The sequence below is a fragment of the Ranitomeya variabilis genome, chromosome 2 (genome assembly GCF_051348905.1).
Source record: "Ranitomeya variabilis isolate aRanVar5 chromosome 2, aRanVar5.hap1, whole genome shotgun sequence".
In the NCBI taxonomy this organism is placed as follows: Eukaryota; Metazoa; Chordata; class Amphibia; order Anura; family Dendrobatidae; genus Ranitomeya; species Ranitomeya variabilis.
In genome coordinates, this window is record NC_135233.1 from 369479848 (window position 1) to 369501363 (window position 21516).

At 43.5% G+C, this 21516-nt stretch overlaps 1 protein-coding gene across 1 annotated transcript; it reads right to left on the reverse strand.

Annotated features, from left to right (window-relative positions):
- Positions 1 to 10107: 10107 nt before the first annotated feature.
- Positions 10108 to 11533, reverse strand: LOC143803782 (olfactory receptor 5AR1-like). Its single transcript, XM_077281550.1, has 2 exons — positions 11465 to 11533; positions 10108 to 11079 (listed from the first exon to the last, which is right to left on the reverse strand). Exons 1-2 carry the CDS (start codon positions 11531 to 11533, stop codon positions 10108 to 10110), a joined length of 1041 nt encoding a protein of 346 aa, XP_077137665.1.
- Positions 11534 to 21516: the final 9983 nt, after the last annotated feature.

The window sequence follows — 21516 nt, forward strand, 5'->3', positions numbered from 1 at the left end:
ATGTATGACGGGCTGCCTGTATAAATGCTGTCCCCTGGGATATCTTCGGTCAGATATAAAATTTGCTGAATAAAAGGAGAAGTTTGTTGTCATTTAGCACAATATGTCATACTATGTATGTAATTTTATCGTATCACATGCAATGATCTGTTGCAGATCTATTTTCACTTATCACTTTAATGTTATTTCTTGCTATTTTTATGACTATTTTAATGTATGGAGATTCATTATGTCCACTTTTTTGCATTAGTTGCACATATATATATATCAGGTTTACATGTACAAGTTGTATATATGAAGGGTTCCTTCATGGCCCACATTTTCACATAGAAGTTTTATGCTGCACTTTTATTGTACCCTACCTTATTTGTATGTTTTTCGATTCTTTTCTTCTCTTTTTTTTTTCTTTCGGCCTTGACTCCTCCCCTCTCTTTAGAGACAGGGGCAGTCCGGAGTCCCTTGTGGTAATATGTTTGGGTTAGCAGTGAGATCTACTGCGCGCATGTCCGGGAGTGTTTGTGTCCCGGGGCATTGTGGGCGGCGCCGTTTGATGACGTTTGCGGTTCAGTGATGTCACGCTGTGTGACCGCTGGACCGCGCCGCCATCTTGGCTGTCGCTCCTGATGCAGTACCTGGCTGGGCGTCCCTTGGACATGCGCCGATACAGGTGATCTCTGTAAGAGTAATGAGGTTCCTATAAATAAGAACGCCGGACAGTAAGCAGCACCGCCCCCTGACGAAGCCAACGCGAAACGCGTGTTGGGGCGACGGTGTGGCTCTGTCTTGGTGCCTGTGAAGTTGGTAAGCATCCGGGGTTTGTTGGGTGGGCTGTGAAACATGAAGAGCCAGTGTACAGGGCTCTAAGGTACACTATACACTGACATATAGGCCCTCCCCCGTGTACTTGCCAATTTATGACTTTGCACTGTGGCATATAAATAGTTGTATATTGGGCACCAGTCCACGAGCTGCACCGTTTTTTGTTTCTATGTGCTATTGCCATTCCTGTCTAGCCGCTTTTATGTGTAGTTTTATATCACTGTAATGTGTTGTTTTGACTTTACCTGTTAATAATAAATTATTATGACTTTGCAAGTAATTGCTGTGGACATTAACTCCATTTTTTCGTGTTGTATTACTGGGCTCGCTCTAACCTCCGCTCGTGAAAACGGAGGTCAATACGAATGGACACTGCTATTAACTCCTCCAGTGTGGTGGGAATCTCCCTAGTGGCCAGAGCGTCCTTCACGTGGTCAGCCAGCCCCCTCCAAAATATCGGAATAAGGGCTTTATCCGACTACTCCAGCTCAGATCCTGGGGTGCGAAAGTGGACGGCAAAATGGCTGACCAAGGACGAGCCCTGAGTCAATGCCAACAGTTGGAGCATCATATCATGGGTGACACGAGGTCCTAAAAATACCTGTTTCAGAGTGCTCAGGAACAACGAAGCACTCTGCACCACATGATCACCACGCTCCCACAGCGGCGTAGCCCACTCCAACGCCCTGTCCGACAGGAGAGACACAATAAATCCCACCTTAGCCCGCTCTGTGGGGAAACGAGCAGGCAGAAGCTCAAGTTGTATAGAGCACTGACTCACGAAACCCCTACAAGACTTACTATCACCAGAAAATTTTTCTGGCAGCGGGAGGCGAGATAGAGTCGGAACAGGGGTGGCAGTGGACAAGGTTGCTGCAGCCACGCTAGCAGCCTGAACAGCAACTGTGGTTACATCCACAGCAGAGGTTGTGCTCTCGAGAGCCGCCAACCTACCCACCAGCTGCGGTATGTACAAAAAGGATTGCTGTTTGTCCGTCATTACTAGCCAGACCCTGGCTCTAGTGTAATGTTAGGGCTAGCGGAATGCACCAAATTATAAGAGAGATGGTATAAGATGCGTTTGCAGCCCTGGGTCCACCGTGCAGAGTTGGAACCTGCTGTTGAGTAATGACGGACTATATGGCGGTACAATGTGGATACACACACGGGTTAACTTCACCCTGTGTGAAGGAAGCAAATCCTGTTGCGTCACAGGGCCGCGGTACCACACCAAGAGCGCAAGCAAGGAGTCTCAGGACTCTATCCCAAGACACAGGATTAGAGTACGTTCAGACCATTTGCGCTCGATACCACAACTGGGGTGTCAGAGTAACTGAAAATATAATTTAAATGCACAAGAGTGCATGCTGTGCTGCTTTGGCGGACGTCACTAACCACCCAGACTTGGGATAGGAAATCGCTCTAATAGCGCACGGCGCCGCACTGGGATTTTCTGCAGTATCTAAGCATGTGACCCTTGATCTCCAACGAGAGATCTTACCCTGAGCATGCTCAGTATGTGAAAAGCAATACTTAGTCCCAGAAAGACCTGCTCGCTGCTGAATGTTGCTGGCTACAAGGACAGATCCTGGAAGGGCAGTATTAACCAGTCGTCCAGTATCAGCCTGAGCTAGATGCTGGGACCGATGTCTCTGCTGAGCAGACTTCACTGTGGCTTTAGTAAAATGGGAGACCACACCAGAGATGGTTCAAGATTCCCCCTGTGCAGAGGCAGGAACTCGACACCTAACAAGCTGGAGATTGTGCTGATCTATGCCATTGATATTCAGATATGAATGTTATATTCAGATAACATTGATCTGAATGTTTGCCCCCATTAAAATAAAGACACCAATACATACAGTTATATGAAAACGTTTGGGCACCCCTATTAAGCTTAATGTTTTCTAAAAATTGTTTTTTTTGCAACAGCTATTTCAGTTTCATATATCTAATAACTGTTGGACACAGTAATGTTTCTGCCTTGAAATTAGGTTTATTGTACTAACAGAAAATGTGCAATCTGCATTCAAACAAAATTTGACAGGTGCATAAGTATGGGTACCCTTTTCATTTTCTTGTTTTAAATACTCCTACCTACTTTTTACTGACTTACTAAAGCACTTTTTTTGGTTTTGTAAGCTCATTGAGCTTTGAACTTCATAGCCAGGTGTATGCAATCATGAGAAAAGCTACTTAAAGTGACCACTTGCAAGTTGTTCTCCTGTCTGAATCTCCTCTGAAGAGTGGCATCTTGGGCTCCTCAAAACAACTGTCAAATGATCTGAAAACAAAGATTATTCAACATAGTTGTTCAGGGGAAGGATACAAAAAGCTGTCTAAGAGATTTAACCTGTCAATTTCCACTGTGAGGAACATAGTAAGGAAATGGAAGAACACAGGTACAGTTCTTGTTAAGGCCAGAAGTGGCAGGCCAAGAAAAACATCAGAAAGGCAGAGAACAAGAATGGTGAGATCAGTCAAGGACAATCCTCAGACCACCTCCAGAGAGCTGCAGCATCAACTTGCTGCAGATGGTGTCACTGTGCATCGGTCAACTATACAACGCACTTTGCACAAGGAGAAGCTGTATGGGAGAGTGATGTGAAAGAAGCCGTTTCTGCAAGCACAAACAGAGTCGGCTGAGGTATGCAAAAGCACATTTGGAGAAGCCAATTTCTTTTTGGAAGAAGGTCCCGTGGACTGATGAAACCAAGATTGAGTTGTTTGGTCATACAAAAAAGCGTTATGCATGGCGGCAAAAAAACACAGCATTCCAAGAAAAACACTTGCTACCCACAGTAAAATTTGGTGGAGGTTCCATCATGCTTTGGGGCTGTGTGGCCAATGCCGGCACCGGGAATCTTGTTAAAGTTGAGGGGCTCATGGATGCCTCTCAGTATCAGCAGATTCTTGACAATAATGTTCATGAATCAGTGACAAAGTTGAAGTTACGCAGGGGATGGATCTTTCAGCAAGACAATGATCCAAAACACCGCTCCAAATCTACTCAGGCATTCATGCAGAGGAACAATTACACTGTTCTGGAAAGGCCATCCCAGTCCCCAGACCTGAATATCATTGAACATCTGTGGGATCATTTGAAGAGGGCTGTCCATGCTCGGCGACCATCAAACTTAACTGAACTGGAATTGTTTTGTAAAGAGGAATGGTCAAAAATACCTTCATCCAGGATCCAGGAACTCATTAAAAGCCACAGGAAGCGACTAGAGGCTGTTATTTTTGCAAAGGGAGGATCTACTAAATATTAATGTCACTTTTCTGGTGAGGTGCCCATACTTATGCACCTGTCAAATTTTGTTTGAACGCAGATTGCAAATTTTCTGTTAGTACAATAAACCTCATTTCAAGGCAGAAACATTACTGTGTCCAACAGTTATTAGATATATGAAACTGAAATAGCTGTTGCAAAAAAAGACAATTTTTAGAAAACATTAAGCTTAAGATTAATAGGGGTGCACAAACTTTTTCATATAACTGTACCTCCTTGCCAGTGATGTCAGCAGCACTCACAATCCCTGGGGTTGTTACATCACACGAACCCTGCACACAATCACTGTACCTGCCTTCAAACATATAAGGAAGTGAGAGCTCACACTTCCTGTTAATTACTTACAGTGATGCCAGCACTGATTGGGCACAGGGCTCACATGATGTAACAACCTCACATGAGCCCCAGGAAAGCGAATGCTGACACCAAAAATAACGGCGCTGGTGAATATAGGTGCTTTTATTTTATTGGGTGCAAATATTCAGATTGAGGATGGGTTATCCTAGTAGTGGACAACTCCATTTAAAAACCACACTCAGTCACTCACAGTGGCATTTCAATGGAACAATGGCTGCTGCATGCACACACTATAAAAACAAATACAAACTTGTAGTATCACCCAATTAATCTTTTACCGATTAGATTGACATCGCTAAGAACAGAGAACATCACCCGAAACTCAGACAAAATCTGTACAGTAAAGCTTTTGGTTCATGTGTAATGCAGGAAATCGGATGCAGCGAAATAGATACACAGAGCAAGGGTAACTGGGGTAACAGTAGTTTGATTTAATGATTACAGGGAGAAATCTCCTCGCAGGGAGTAACAGGGGGGTAGATCACATTTAAGCTAGAATTACAAAAGAACTGAGTAACTTAAGCCAACAGTATATGAGTATTTCTGTTCCACTTATTGCGAGTCTGACTCTTGTCACGTGTTTTGGGGTGAAAGGTCAATGCCGACTGAGGCTTGTGCTGAAATCTTCAAGCTTCCCCACCTAACAGATTAATCTTGACTCTTCTGGCAGCAATGGGACGTCACCAGTTCGACCCGTTGAGAACCTAGTCCATCCCACTGCTCTGCAACCAGGAGCTTCTCACAACAATCTCCCATTTGGCGCACTCTGCGGTCAGGGGCCTCGCACAACAATCTCCCGCTCAATGTGCTCTGCAATTGGGAGTCTCGCACAGCAACCTCCTGCTTAATGGGCTCTGCAATTGGGAGTCTCACACAACGATTCCTTGCTCGGTCTTCCCTGCACTCATATCCTCTCACTGCCATGCAGACTAACTCTACCCGCAGTGTGTCACAGGTCTGCCCTCTTACTTCTCCCCCGCAGGAACTCTCTCTGTCTTCCCACGCATAACTCCTGGTCCCTGCCACTCTTACCACACCCCCTCTCTGCAGGTCATGGGTGCCCTCCATCCTCAATTTCCTTCCCCCTGCAACAATGGGCGCCACCCCAGCAATTCCGGATCCGGTGCTCTGTCGTCACCTGCAGCCCGGTCTTCTTCCTTACACATGCGCAGTGAAGCTTGGTGTACTTGCCCCTGCTTCATGTCATGGTTAGGACATGTGCGGTGCCCCAGGGTCCTGGATGTCGCAGTGGTATTGCTTTCCTCTCAAAGGAGAGTGATGCTACGTTTGGAGGCAAAGAAGGATAACTGCATGCAGGTATCACAAACATGCAACACATTTCACACTCCAGGCCGCCAGGGGGAGCTCTTGCTCCTACTTATTAGGTCACTCCCCACATTGGTAAAACTGGTTGCCTGTAGGGAAAATTAGTTAGTTGCTGGCTGAGCTCCGCTCAGGTAGTTTGTCCCTGACAGGGGTGGGATCCTGTTAGAGAATGAAGGAGAAGGACATGGAGCTGTGTATGCCCTCAGAGCTGCAGCTCCTAGAAAGAGACATCGAAGGCAGAATTGTATTGCACTGAGCATGCAAAAGAAGTCGTAGCAAAGGAGTGGATATCAGAAGGGGACCAGCCCTACACAGGCTGCCTCCTTCTGAGGCGCGGAAGCCCGGTAGCCGGACCACAGAGGGAGTAATGATCTTTATGCCTTGCTGCAGAGTCCGGCAGGACAGCTAATTTCACGTTACCTGTCCGCCCTACACCCAGGAGGCATGGTGGCACCCCTTAGAGGCTGGGGCATGATAGAGTCCCTATAAACCGCCTCAAGCCACCAGTCATACGGGTTTGTCCTATCCTATCCGGGGGACAGAGAGAGAGACATAACATCTACAACAGTTGTGAGGACCTTATGAGAAGCTTAGCAGTAAGGGACTACAACACTGCAGCGCAAGGGAAGGCTACTGATTTTCACCTGGACAAGGGGACTCTGGACTTGCCTCCAAACTGGCCGGACTCTGTCTGCCCTGTGATCTGGTGCTCTGGACTGTGGATGCTGAAGTCCTCAGTAAAGGTAAAGAGACTGCAACCTTGTGTCCTCGTTCTTTTCTGTGCCTCTCACCATACCACCATCTACACACTGGGAAGCCCTGGGGATATACTTCACCTGTGGGAAGGTATACCATCTAGCTGCCATAACATCACCCCAGCGGACCCCCTTAAAGCAGCGTCGGTCACCCTGACCGAATACCACAGGTGGCATCACGAACATTCCCCTTAAAGACCTTTCCCTTTTACACGGACATCCCAGGGCCACGGACCAGGTCATCCACTGTGACATCCCCCTGTGGACTGAAGGACCCAGTACCGAGTACCCCACGGCCCCATGGGGCGCTCCACATGGTTAATGTCCTGTTTTCTCAGGGTTAATCTTGCTGGCCTCCCTGTGGATCTGGGAGGGGTATTTAACTATTTATACTTACTCCAGACTAGGATTCCTTGTCAGTAGTGTTGAGCATTCCGATACCGCAAGTATCGGGTATCGGCCGATACTTGCGGTATCGGAATTCCGATACCGAGATCCGATACTTTTGTGGTATCGGGAATCGGTATCGGGATTAATATCAATGTGTAAAATAAAGAATTAAAATAAAAAATAGGGATATACTCACCTCTCCGGCGGCCCCTGGACTTTACCGCCGTAACCGGGAGCCGTTGTACCTAAGAATGCACGCTTGAAGGGCCTTAGATGACGTCACGGCGCTCTGATTGGTCCGTAGCGGTCGCGTGACCGCTACGCGACCAATCACAAAGCCGTGACGTCACCTAAGGTCTTTCAAGCGCTTGAAATACCTTAGAAGACGTCCGCAGCTTCTGATTGGTCGCGTAGTGGTCGCGTGACCGCTACGCGACCAATCACAAAGCGTGACGTCACCTAAGGTATTTCAAGCGCTTGAAAGACCTTAGGTGACGTCACGGCTTTGTGATTGGTCGCGTAGCGGTCACGCGACCGCTACGGACCAATCAGAGCGCAGTGACGTCATCTAAGGCCCTTCAAGCGCGCATTCTTAGGTACAACGGCTCCCGGTTACGGCGGTAAAGTCCAGGGGCCACCGGAGAGGTGAGTATATCCCTATTTTTTATTTTAATTCTTTATTTTACACATTGATATGGATCCCAGGGCCTGAAGGAGAGTTTCCTCTCCTTCAGACCCTGGGAACCATACAGGATACCGTCCGATACTTGAGTCCCATTGACTTGTATTGGTATCGGGTATCGGTATCGGATTAGATCCGATACTTTGCCGGTATCGGCCGATACTTTCCGATACCGATACTTTCAAGTATCGGACGGTATCGCTCAACACTACTTGTCAGTTATACTTTCGTTCTAGTCTGTGTGCCTGACCCCTGGAGTGTGTGCTCGGGTTGCAATTGTGTTCCTTGTTCTCCGTGCGTTACTCTGCTTGTTTGTTCTTTTGGATTTCTGACCTCTGGCTTCTCTTCTGACAATCCCCTGTCTCTCCCCTTTTGGTACCTCATGATCTCCTGATTCTGATCGTAGCTTGTTTGACTATTCTCCTGTGTGTATCATCTCCTCTGCATCCCAGCATCGGGCTCTGCCCCAACCACCTCCCACTCTGTCACATGGTTCAGGTACTGTTTGTTACTTGGTTAGTAACCTGGCATTTTGCTCAGCTCCCTTGCTGCTGTGTGCAGCTCTCCGCACAGCAATAATACCCGGGAGCCGTGACATTTCATTAGCACATGTGTGAAAAATTAAGTCTGGTTTGTGATTATGTCAATCTAGACATATTGGGCAGGATTACAACATTAGGGAGGAAGGGAAACTGTCACGACTCCACGCCTCAGTGCATCCATGATGCAGTTACTGATGGCTCAATTGTCCAATATGGTGCAATCTGGTGCAGGGGTGTGATGAAACTGTCAGCATTTGATTGACATCTCAGTCATCCAGTCTAGTGCAGGGGCATGTCGGTGTTTTGATTAACAGCTCATCCATCAAATCTGAGACTGGTAAATGCTGAGCTGTCTTCAGATATTCCCTGTCCCAGGTGAATACCCACCTACTTAGCTGGACTGTCACTCCATGACCTCTGTCAGACGCAGCTTCAGCTAATTGTGGTTGGTTTTCTCTGAGCCCATTGATTTGATGTCAGACCTTGAACCTCATAATGACCTCCATCTGTTTAACCCCATTCCTCTGATCCACTATCCTTCCAGTATTTTGACTGCAGTGACCTGGGTGAGATCCCCGCAAGCACCATGAGACTTTCAGTTCAGCCCGGCTGGGAATGCAGCTTCAGTGACTGGAGGTATTCTCCATGACATCACTGCCATTCACTGACACTGCACTTGCAGCAGCTCATTCTCCTAGTGGTTCTTAGCCTGGACGGTCACATCTTGGCACTGTCCAGGTTGAAAACTGTTTATCCCCAGACATGGATTATGGCATGGGACAGAATGAAGGATAGGTGAGGGATATTGTTGTTTTTTTATTTTGTTTTCTTACAGGAGATAAGGGCTTTGGTGGAATAAGGCATTAGGTGAGTATAACTATGTTTCTTATTTTTAAGAAGAGCCAGGCAAAGCGCCAAAACTAGCATCTTTTCTGGGCAGATACAGGCTGCTATTTTTAGGCTGGGAGCAATAACCATGACCCATTACCAGCCTCAAATTACCAGCACCCCAGCTGTCTGCTTTAGCAAGGCTGGTGGTCAAAAATGGTGGGAACCACACACTGTTTTTTTAATTATTTATTTCAACAATTTAAAAATACAGCGTGAGGGTCCCCATTATTCTTCATACACATCCTTGCTGAAGCTGACAGCTGAAGGTTGCAGCCCCAGCTGTGAGTTTTGCCTGGCTGGTTATCAAAAATATGGGGGAACCCACGCCTTTTTTTAATTATTATTTGTTTACAGTGCAGGAGCCGGCAGATGAATACTCCCATCAGCCGCTACTGCTCTCACTGTTATTATTGGGAGCAGGCATTGGCTGAAGGGAGCTGTTTGTTGTTCCATCAGCTGACACAAGTGACCGGAGGTAAACTTATACCTCCAATCACAGCTATGTGCTCACTCTGTCTTTTGACAGCATGGGAACCTCGGGTCTCTGACCGGAGGTGATGATTTCACCGCCGATCAGAAGCAGTGTTTGTCGCGCTCCCATGCACATGTCAGCCAGTGTTCGGGCAGCCAAAACTGAACAGTAACCGGTGTCCATGCTACTGTTCGGCTTTGCTCATCTCTATTAGACATCATTTTTTTTTACCATAGTCACTCTTGACGGCATCAAACATACACTTTTTCTGCTCTTTTTCTAGCCCTAAGGAGAGACGTTGCTGCCACACCTATCTGGTGTCACTTATCAGACTGAGAAAACAGAATATTGAATAAAAAAAATTCATCCTGGACAAAATATGTTTTTCTTTAAAAAAAATGTTGAGAAAATCTGCTAGGCCACATTGATGTTATATTGTTGGCAAATCCAACTTATATCAGTGTTATTAGCTGTATTAATATTTTCCAGTCCACTTAAATTTACTGCAAATAAGTAAAAACTTTTAAATGGAGATTTCCTATAAAAATAATAACTCACAAGTTCCATATTTAGAACACAGATTAATCTACAATTCGCAAAATATCAGCTTTACACTTCCCCAGTCTACGTCTAAATGCAGCCTTGACATCTTTATTCTTCAGACTATATATCAGTGGATTTAGCACAGGAACGATTGCTGTATTAAGCAATGAAACCAGTTTTTTTGAGCCCAGACTATTACTCGTTACTGTATATTGGAAGATGACAGTCGTGTAGAGTAACATGATTAATGCAAGGTGGGAGGAGCACGTGTAGAAGACTTTTCTCCTACCAATATTGGAACGTATTTTTATTATGGTCCTAATGATAAAAAAATAAGAAGTTGAAATGAGTAAAAATGGAAAAAGTGCATAAATGATAATTCCATGTATATTGGAAAGTCTCTCCAGTATGGACTTATGACTGCATATAATATCTCTGATGGGGACAAGATCACAGAAGAAGTGGTCAATCACATTGGAGGAATAACAAGAGTTCATGGATATTATCCAGAGATAAGGAATGACTGGTATAAAACCAAATGTCCAACAAAACAAGGCCAACAGAAGACATGTCTTGAAGTTCATAATAAGTTTATAATTTAAGGGCCTACAAATAGCCACATATCGGTCGTAGCTCATGGCTGTCAAAATGAAAACTCCATTTCCTGATAAAGATCCAAATATGCATGATTGCACCAGGCAGGCAAAGAAGACCACCGTGTTGTCTCCAGTGATGAACGTTAGAAGGATCTTATGTAGACTTACAGTGGAAGACGTCATGTCCACTACCGACAGATTGGCCAAGAAGAAATACATAGGAGTATGAAGATGGGAGTCTAGGCAGACCAGGAGAAGAAGACTCATATTCCCAAAAAGAACAATGAGATAAATTAGTAATACGAGAATAAATACTAGAGCCTGGAGCTCAGGAACATCGGATATTCCCTTTATGATGAAATAGGTGATGATTGTTTGATTTTGATTAATTTTTACATCCTCCTTTGATAATACCTGGAACACAACACAATGAGAATTTCTCAAATGTAGTTTAAAGTGAACCTGTCAGCAGGATTGTGCATAGTATCCTACACACAGTGTCTGGTCGGCGCCGTTATACTGATTACAATGATACCTGGTGATGAAATCTGTTTTGTGGTTGTTTTTTAATCTTTATTTTCAGTTTTGAGTTATTGATATGTTTGTGCTCAGGGGGCGGGGCTGTGGGGGTCTTCATGTGGTGCTCCTATTAGGTATTCATAATGCAGACTGCTGACAGGTCACTGATCCCTCACTGTCCTGCCCCCTAGTTTGCATAATGAATATCTGTACATACTGAAAAAAAAACCTTCTAACTGAGTGTCATATGTTTTATAAAAACAAAGTGGGCTTTTCCTACCATCCTCGACTCCAGTGCTAAGTCACCATTGCTCCTGGTGTCTGTTATTGTTTGCAGCGTTGCTGTCATGGTGACCAAATTGAAGTCAATCACTGAGCTCAGTGTTCCTAGGCAGTTCATCAAGTCAGACAGAGTTGCTGAACTCAATTATTGGCTGCAGCACTGCTAACATTAAGTCAGCTCTGCAGACAATAACAGGCATAGGGGGCAGTGGTGGAGACTTGGCTGAATGCACTTTTGCAGATCATCAAGATCCACTGCTGGCAGCTCCTTGCGTAATGGCTGACCAATGCTGTCCCAGATGTGGTAGATAGGAGACAATTCTAGAGACACTGCACGTTTAGGCAACATAAGCTGCTCACAGTAAGGGTAAGTTCACACAGGGCGTTTTTGCTGTGTTTTTTTCTGCAGCAAAACCTGATCATCTTGGCAAGAAAGAAGCTGGGCCAAAAACATTTGGGTGCATTTTTGGTGTGTTTTTGCCGCGTTTTGGTGCATTTTTTCATGCGTTTTTTTTCTCTATGTGCATGGCAATAAAGTTGGAAACTTCCTGAAGAAGAAGCCATGAGCTTCGAAACGTGTTGAATAAACTACCCGAACACCTTACAACTATATCTGGATCCATTATTTGTCACAGCAGCGCGGATTTTATCCACATTCATCTATAATAAAGTTGAGTGCACACAGAGAAAAAAAAACAACTTCCTGTACATAGAATGAATAGATTGAATAGATTGATAGAATAGATAGAATGAATAGATAGATAGAATAGAATAGAATACTGTAGATAGATTTATAGAATAGATAGAATAGAATGAATAGATACTGTAGATAGATAGATAGATAGATAGATAGATAGATAGATAGATAGATAGATAGATAGATAGAATATAATAGAATAGATAGCATAGAATAGATAGAATGGACTAGATAGATTGATAGAATAGATAGATTGATAGAATAGAATAGAATGAATAGATAGATAAAATAGAATAGAATAGATAGAATAGAATAGAATAGAATAGAATAGAATAGAATAGAAAAGATAGAATAGAATAGATAGAATAGAATAGATAGAATAGGATATAATAGAATAGATAGAAAAGAATAGATAGAATTGAATAGATTGAATAGAATAGAATAGATAGAATAGAACAGATAGAATAGAATAGATAGAATTGAATATATAGAATAGAAGAGATAAAATAGATATAATAGAATAGATAGAATAGAATATATAGAATAGAATAGATAAAATAGATATAATAGAATAGATAGAATAGAATAGATAGAATGGACTAGATAGATTGATAGAATAGATAGAATAAAATAGATAGATTGATAGAATAGAATAGAATGAACAGATAGATAAAATATAATATAATAGATAGAATAGAATAGAATGAATAGCTAGATAAAATAGAATAGAATAAATAGAATAGAATGATAGATAGATAAAATAGGATAGAATAGATAGAATAGAATAGGTAGAATAGAATAGATAGAATCGAATAGATAGAATAGAATAGAATGGATAGAATAGAATAGATAGAATATAATAGATAGAATAGATAGAATAGAATAGATACATTACCTGCGGTTTCCTCTTCCCTGGCATTTTCCCACGGTGCAGAGGTTACCTCCGGTCAGGCAGTGAGGGAGCGCAGGCTCGGTGACGTCACCACTCGTTACTGAGCCTGCGCCAGCTCCGTTTCATTCATTCCCCAGTTGCTTACAGCCGGGAGCGGTCGCATTAGCTCCCGGTTCTAAGCTTTATCTCCCCCAGATACTGCGTGGGACACTCAGTATATCGGACTACGATGGATCAGGGAGTATACTTTTCCTTAGTTATTTTATTTTTATTACAGAAGATCGAGGGCTTTGCTTTGGAATGGCAGAATAATAAAAAAAAATGGTCAAAACTGCGGTTTTATTTCATTAAAATACTTTTTTCTGCATGTGTTTATTTAACCCTTTAATTACTATAGTATTAGTTATGGATAGGTGTCTTATTGACGCCTCTCCATTACTAAGCAGGCTTAATGTCACCTTACAATACCAAGGTGACATTAACCCCTTATTACCCCGCTTGCCACCACTACAGGGCAAGTGGGAAGAACCGGGCAACGCGCCGGAATTGGCGCATCTTATAGATGCGCCTTTTCTGGGCAGCTGTGGGCTGCTATTTTTAGGCTGGGCGGGCCTATATCAATGGCCCCTTACCAGCCTGAGAATACCAACCCCCAGCTGTGAGCTTTAGCAAGGCTGGTTGTCAAAAATGGGGGGACCCATTTATTTAAATAATTAAAAAAAAAAACGTGAGGACCCCTCTATTCTTGATAACTAGCCTTGCTGAAGCTGACAGGTGGGGGTTGCAGCCCTCAGCTGTGAGTTTATTCTGGCTGGTTATCAAAATTAGGGGGGAACCCACGCTGTTTTTTTAAAAAAAATTATTTATAGGGCAGGCGCGGCAGATGAAAACTCCCATCCGCCGCTCTGCTCACATAGTAATTAGCGGCTGTAGGTGTCAGATGATGGGAGCAGTAGTCCCATCAGCTGACACCAGTGACCAGAGGTGAAGTTTACAACTCTGATCACAGCTGAACGCTCCCCGCTGTCTTCTGACAGTATGGGATCCGCGCCTCTTTGACTGGCGGGGAGGATTTCCCTGAAGATCAGAAACGGTGTTTGCTGCGCTGTCATGCATATGACAGAGTGTCAAACACTGTAATGTCGGACCCCCCATTCAAGTGAATGGGGGGTCCGCTGCTGGATGACAGACGGCATGAACGCATCATGCAGCCTGTCATCTAGATGTAGCAGAGCCGAGTGTGATGTCACATCCGGCTCTTCTTGACTTTTCTGCAGCAAATACGCTGCAAGAAAAGTCAACCTAGCGTATTTGCAGCATTTTTTCACCACCCATTCAAGTCAATGGGTGAAAAACACTGAAAAAACGCTGAAAAAAGTGACATGCCTTATGTCAAAAAAAGCTGCAAAGCACAAAATACTGATCACAAAAAAACCCAATGTGTGTGCATGAGATTTCTGAAATCTTATAGGATTTGCTGGTACTGTAAAAAGCAGCTGAAAATTAGCATAAAAAAACGCAGCACAAAAACGCCCAGTGTGAACTTACCCTAACACAAGAACCATTCAGCCTGGTGCTGTTGTGTTGAAAAATGGCATCCCTCAGACAATCAGTGATAACACTGTTCTACAGCCAAATTAGTTCAGAGACAAAACCAGTTGAACGTAACTAATTTTGTGTTGCTGAAAATGAATATGATGCTGATTGCCTTTAATTTTCACGATTCAGAGGAGGATGTAATTACTTATGACACCTTTCATGCAGGCTTATAGAAAAGAATTGTGCCTTTACTATTACATCATCATTACTGCACTGTTAGTAGCTAGTCTATTACATCATCTTTTTAGTCTATTGAGTCTTCAATATTCTATTATCTTAGGGTGATCAATCAAAAAAGTTGACGAACTTAAGATTTTGTTACCACCATTGCAAATCAAGTTGGGCCTAATGAAGAACTTTGTAAGGAAAAGGATAAAAATGCAAATGCATTCGAGTATCTCATTGATACATTTCCAAGGCTGAGTGAAGCAAAGATAAAGTAAGGAGTCTTTATCAGACCTCAGATTCATAAGCTTTTTCAAGATGAGGAGTTTTTCCATTTGTTGCAGGGCAAGGAAAAGGCTGTATGGGTAGCATTCACATTAGCGGTAACTCATTATTTGGTAAACTGCAGAGCAGATAACTATGAAGACTTAGTGGAAAACCTTTTCAAAACATATAAAGATATTGGCTGTAACATGTCTTGAAAAATTAATTCCTTACATTCGCATCCAGACTTCTCTCCATCGAACAGTGTGAGACAAGCACGGTAAGAGATTTCACTAAGATATTGCATATGTGGAGTAAAGATATTAAGGAAAATGGAATCAATCAATACTTTCAGATTACTGTTGGACAATTGTAAGAGATGATCTGATGCAGGAGTCAAGAGACAAGCAAAAAAGAGTCGTCACTGAATGAGAACCAAGTTTTGTTGTGCAATTTTTGTACGCAATAGTGTTTAGATATATTTTAGTTATTTGAATTGTTGCTAAGTTTCTTCTCAATAAATATCAGAATATTGGCAAAACAAAATATTCTGCATCTTTATATTTGCAAAAATAGTAATGTTTCAAAGCACTGAAACTTGTATGAACTAATTATATGTAGCAGTGAAAGGAAAACTCTTTGATATCATAGAAACAAAAGCCAACTAGAAATTGTCATTGTCGGATTTAAATTCAGGAGGTCAAAATCACAAAGAAATGGATCATTTTATAACTGAACCTTACAACGTTTGAAAATATGTAGAACAGTGTAATCTAAAGGATAGCAGCCAAAGTGTGTAAATACAGTGTGTATATTTCTGCATGCATGTCTATACACCCTGTGATTTCTATAGTTTTATGACTTTAATTTCTTGGTGTTGGAATGCTGAGGCATGCAGTGTTATTCAATCAATACGGCCAGATTTGCATCTCATTAACCTCTCAGTGTCACCATAAGAAATTAGTTACATACCACATAGTGGCCATATTATAGTTCAATATTACTTGAAGTTTGAGGGCAGCCATTTGTATACAAGCCCAAAGTTACACTATTAGTTAAATGAAGATCACATGTCCAGCTAAAGTTTTCCTAGTGGTCATATATATGGGAGCTTCCGATAGAAGACTCAACCATTCATGCATGCATGCATCTGGGCTTCTGTCTATGTCCCTGAAAAGAAAGATTAAGGTAAAACCCCTAACAGAGTCCTGACAGAGTTATTCATAATATTAAGGCATACGTGATAATTTTGTACTCCTTCTGGCCTTCGTTCCACAAGTGTGGTGCACCATGCTTTGTTGTTTACTTAAGAAAGACATCGGTGGAATGGCGGACAAGGGGAGTAATAAGTGACCAAACTGCCTCATTATGGCTAGTGGCTCAGTTGGGACTTTGTCGGACGTTCCTTGTGAATTGAGGCAGGAACCTCAATGATTGTGAATGAGTGTTAACCTACTTGAACAGAAATTGGCATTAGAGCATGTGTAGTAGAATTCTTTAAGCAAATTCTTGATTCTTATGCTGTATTTTTATTGTTTTCCATTTTTAATTGAAAAAGTTAGGTTCATGTACTATGATGAGCATGGCATCAAGCTTTCCATCTAAATCCACAAAAAACAGTATTCCAATGGATACCCCAATATAACCTTCCACTATAATAAGGCAGATGAAGGCACTTTGACCTCAGTCAGGCATTTGTTCTGAGAGTGTTTATGGAAACAAAAATGTAGTCACCATGCTTTTATGTCTACTTAACAAATATGTACATTCCAAGTATGGAGGCCAAAAGGAGAGAAAAACTAACTGATCTACCTCATTATAGCTAATTGGCTCCATCTCGGGTTCCTCATGGAGCACATTTTCCAGGGATTTTGGCAGGAACCTCAATATAGTGCTCTCCATAGAGTACACAATGGATGTAAACCTAGTCAAACCTGTATTTTTATTTTTTGGTCTACAAAAACATTACCTTGTAGAAGGTCACCAAGGTATGAGTCCTAATTGATTCAATGAATTATAGTTACCTGATCTCTTGGAGATTTGTTACTGGTGATTTGCATGAAAATAGACTCAAAGATGAAGTGAGTGGACAGTCAGTCTATAATATCATCTGGAAGTACTTGTAGAATTTCTCAAAAAACGGTGTCTTGGACCATAAAAAATAATATAAGAGCCAATATGATTCTTGTCCACATATACTGTATATTGGCCACAAAGTCGTTGTTTCCTATCAATTGATTTGTTGTATGTTTTACTATATATATATGTCCTAATTACAGGACCATATATAGGAGGCAACAGTGAATGAGCTAATTACCTGGCCATAATTGTGTGTCGGTCCAGTATATATAATATCACAGTAAGACCTGGGATCTCTGCTACTTTATATCTTCTTTCTAACACTAATTAGTTCCTTTGTTCTTCTCGGCTCCCATGAGACTCGTTATTCTTGTTATATTTTTGTGATTTAATTTATATTTTATTATTTAGGCGTTGTGTAACGTGTGTATATGGATAGCTAATTAATCATATTCATATATAACTGATTTGTGATGTTTATTTTCTTTGTTTAATAATAGCAATTAACATTAATGATATGAAGTTGAGTAATTTTAGTATAATAGACATAAATACATTTGGCCATATAAGTGTATTTTAAAGGGGCTTTCCACTCTGCATCCAGATGTAGTAACCAAGACTGGCCATTTCATAATGTACTGAACTGTGCTCTCCCAACTCTATACATGATGCACATCAAGCCAAAGCAGGGGCTTCCGACAGCAGACCAATGGGGGTGTCAGGTGTTGGACCAATCAATCTGATCTTAAAGGCTCGTACAGATGACCACATTTCCAGTCCAAGTGTGATCTGCCAAATCACTGGATCGCATGTTCATAAATGGGGCCATACACATGTCCGATTTGTTCCTCGGACCCAGCCGGTTTTAGGAAAAGAATCCCAGCATGCCCGGATGGGATCAGATTATTGGATCGCACTTGGCCATGCAAGTCAATGAGTGCATGGAAAAAATTTTCACAGACTGACAGAATGGAGAAGATGGAAAACATGTTTTCCATCTTCTCCTCATCCAAGAAAATTGGACCAAACTGTAATCACTCTTTGCTCAAACTTTGGTCAGAGTGTGATTAGCATAATCAGCTGGATCTCTCAGATGAGAGAAAATATGGTGGTGTGACCCTAAGGATAAATCATCAGAGTATAATTACTCGAGTTAACTCTATTTATGGCAATTTAACCCAATTATGGCACAACAAAAAGCAACCATGACACCTAAGTGATTAGATAGAGAAAGAGTCAACATATAGGCTTGGAGTCAACTCTATTCCTGGCCCCTAAGATGTTGTGATCAATAGCACTCACCCCATCGGCACTTCTTGAACTTGATCTTGGGGTGTCAATGGATTATTATAGCAACTGGGGACTTAAAGAAACCAGGTGAGCCATCTATTTTACACAATATATAAAAATATTGAGCACTTTTTTTTAGTCACAAGATCCCATGATAACCAGCACGTAAGCAACTTGGATTAATAAGAAGGTAAACTATGCTTGACTAAGTTCTGCACATACATCATAGATGGGTCCATTTGTATAAACTACATATGCCATATAAAGTCTAAAGAGTAGGATGATCACCTCACCAATTTAAAAGGGTGTTCTTTAACTAAACCTTAATAGAAAAGATAAGTGATGTCTAAAGCACGTGGGATCTGCAGTGGTATTAGACTGCTGAAACTGATGTTGCCCCACAGCAGAGGGAGCAAAACATTTAGCTCCTACAAAGGCACATCGACAAGGAAAATGGGGAGGCAAACCAATTTTATGGTCTTCATACAGTGGGTATGGAAAGTATTCATACCCCTTTACATTTTTCACTCTGTTAGGACTCAAGTTTCCTCTGATGCACAGGGGGAATCTCGATCCGTGTCTGCTGCGGTCTCCCATTCTGCATCGGCCGCAGTGGAGCCTGCTCAGCGGAGACGTCGGTCCCAGTGTCTCACTGAGACTGATACTGTGCAAAGGGTTACTGCTGCCTCCCCAGGCTCTGCTATTGTACCCTGCACTGATCTGCGGCGAGCAGGCTGTTCTGGGACTAAGTGCTGCTTTGCACACACTGAGCATGCCCAGGGTAAGATCTCTCAGTGGAGATGAAGGGTCACATGCTCAGGTACTGCAGCCACTTCCATTGGTCGTCCAGGAAGGCCCTGTACCTGATCAAGTTCTGTGGCAGCCTTCTATTGGTTCTTTCTTGGAAGGTGCTGCAGCTATATAAGGTTCTCATGACCGCACGGCCATGCGCTAGTATCTTCCTAAGTTATGTGCTTTGCGCCAGTGTGGTCATGTGTTCGTATGTGTTCAGGGACCCGGCTGAAATAAGCCCTTAGAATACTGGCACCTCCGGCGAGGAGATTGTGTTTGGATGTATTCAGGGACCCGGCTGAAATAAGCCCCTAGAATGCTGGCACCTCCGGCGAGGAGTTTTGTGTGCATGCATGACCACTGACTGCTCTCATTTGGGTAGTTAGCCTGTGCTTCTGTGAAAGTCTAACAGGGCACAGAGCTTTGCTTTCTCAGCTGCTCTGTGAAGCTAACAGAGCTGGTTCATACCACCATATTGTGCCGCCATTTACTTAGCAGCAGGTTCTTTCCTGCACGGTGGATCCCGGTTGCGGACGCACCAGTCCCATCTAAAAATATATTCGGTGTGTTCCGCCAACCCTAACAGTATACTAGCACCAGGATCTGGCTAAGTAATGGCGGATGAACAGCGATTGCAGGGGTACATCCAGCTACTGGAGGGCCGGTTGGCGTCTCTCGAGCGTGCAACCTCAGCGGTGGATGTTACCGCAATAGCTGTTCAGGCTGCTAGCGTGGCTGCAGCAGCTTTACCCACTGCCACCTCTGTTCCGACCTTGTCTCACTTCCCTTTGCCTGAGAGATACTCTGGGGACAGTAAGTCCTGTAGGGGTTTCGTGAGACAGTGTGGTATACACCTCGAGCTCCTGGCTGCATGTTTTCCCTCAGAGCAGGCAAAGGTGGGATTCATAATCTCTCTCTTGTCGGACAGGGCGTTGGAGTGGGCTATGCCGCTGTGGGAGCACAACGATCATGTGGCTCGGAGTGTTCCTCTGTTTCTGGACACTCTGAAACAGGTCTTTGTAGGACCTCACGTCACCCATGAGACAGCGCTCCAACTGCTGGCTTTGACTCAGGGTTCAACCATGGTCAGCCATTTTGCTGTTCATTTTCGGACATTAGCGTCTGAGTTGGAATGGCCAGATAAAACCCTCATTCCCGTATTTTGGAGGGGGCTGGCTGACCATGTGAAGGACGCTTTGGCTACTAGGGAGATTCCCGCCACACTGGAGGAGCTCATAGCTGTATCAACTCGCATAGACCTTCGTTTTCACGAGCGAAGGTTGGAGTGAGCCCAGTGTAGGCAGAGGTTTCGGCTGGCTCCCACCTTCGCCAGATCTTTGGAATCTCCAGTCCAGGCGTCCGAGTAACATGTGGCCATAGAGGTGACTCGAGCGGGATCCAAGTCCCAGTCTGCTCGTGCACATAAGGTCTGTCATGTTTTCCGGCAGTCAGGACATCTTGCCTTAAAGTGTCCTCAGCGGTCGGGGAGACGTCAGCGCCTAGTGGCAGTTGGAGGAGGTACACTAGACACGGCGACATTTGCCTCAAAGTTGTCCTTCAAGGGGACAATTACCATTGGCCCATCCACTCTTATGGTAGACCTATGTGTGGACTCTGGGGCGGAGGGTAATTTTATGTCATCCGCTTTCGCCCAGCGTCAAGCAATACCCCTGGTAACCTGTAACCGTTCGAGTGGTTAATGGGTCGACACTACCCTCTCAGATTACCCACCAAACCATTCCTATCACGCTTACTGTGTCTCCATCACATCAGGAGATTATCTCCCTATTAGTCATTCCTGAGGGAATTGATGAGGTCATGTTGGGGATACCATGGCTACGCTATCATTCTCCTCATATAGAGTGGTCCTCAGGGAGAATTTTGGGATGGAGTAAATCCTGCGAGGGTAGATGTCAGAGGGAGTGCGTTCAGGTTGCTACAACACAGGTACCCGCAGATCTTTCCTCTCTCCCCAAGCACTATTGGCCCTATGCAGACGTGTTCTCCAAAAGGGCTGCGGAGACCCTTCCGCCTTACCGCCCCTATGACTGTCCTATTTACCTCTTGCCTGGTGCTGAGCCTCCCCGGGGTCGAGTCTATCCGTTATCTCTCCCAGAGACGGAGGCAATGTCTCAGTACATCCAAGAGAATTTGGCAAGAGGATTTATTAGGAAGTCAGTGTCACCTGCAGGGGCTGGGTTCTTCTTCATACAGAAGAAGACTGGAGACTTACGTCCATGCATAGACTACAGGGGTCTTAACGCCATCACCG

Bases quoted from the DNA above. Each gene is read 5' to 3' on its own strand.
- LOC143803782 (XM_077281550.1), bottom strand. From the start codon at position 11,533: ATGACAGCAACGCTGCAAACAATAACAGACACCAGGAGCAATGGTGAC. The intron at 11,080-11,464 runs GTAGGAAAAGCC...GTTGTGTTCCAG, and splicing joins TAGCACTGGAGTCGAGGATG to GTATTATCAAAGGAGGATGT.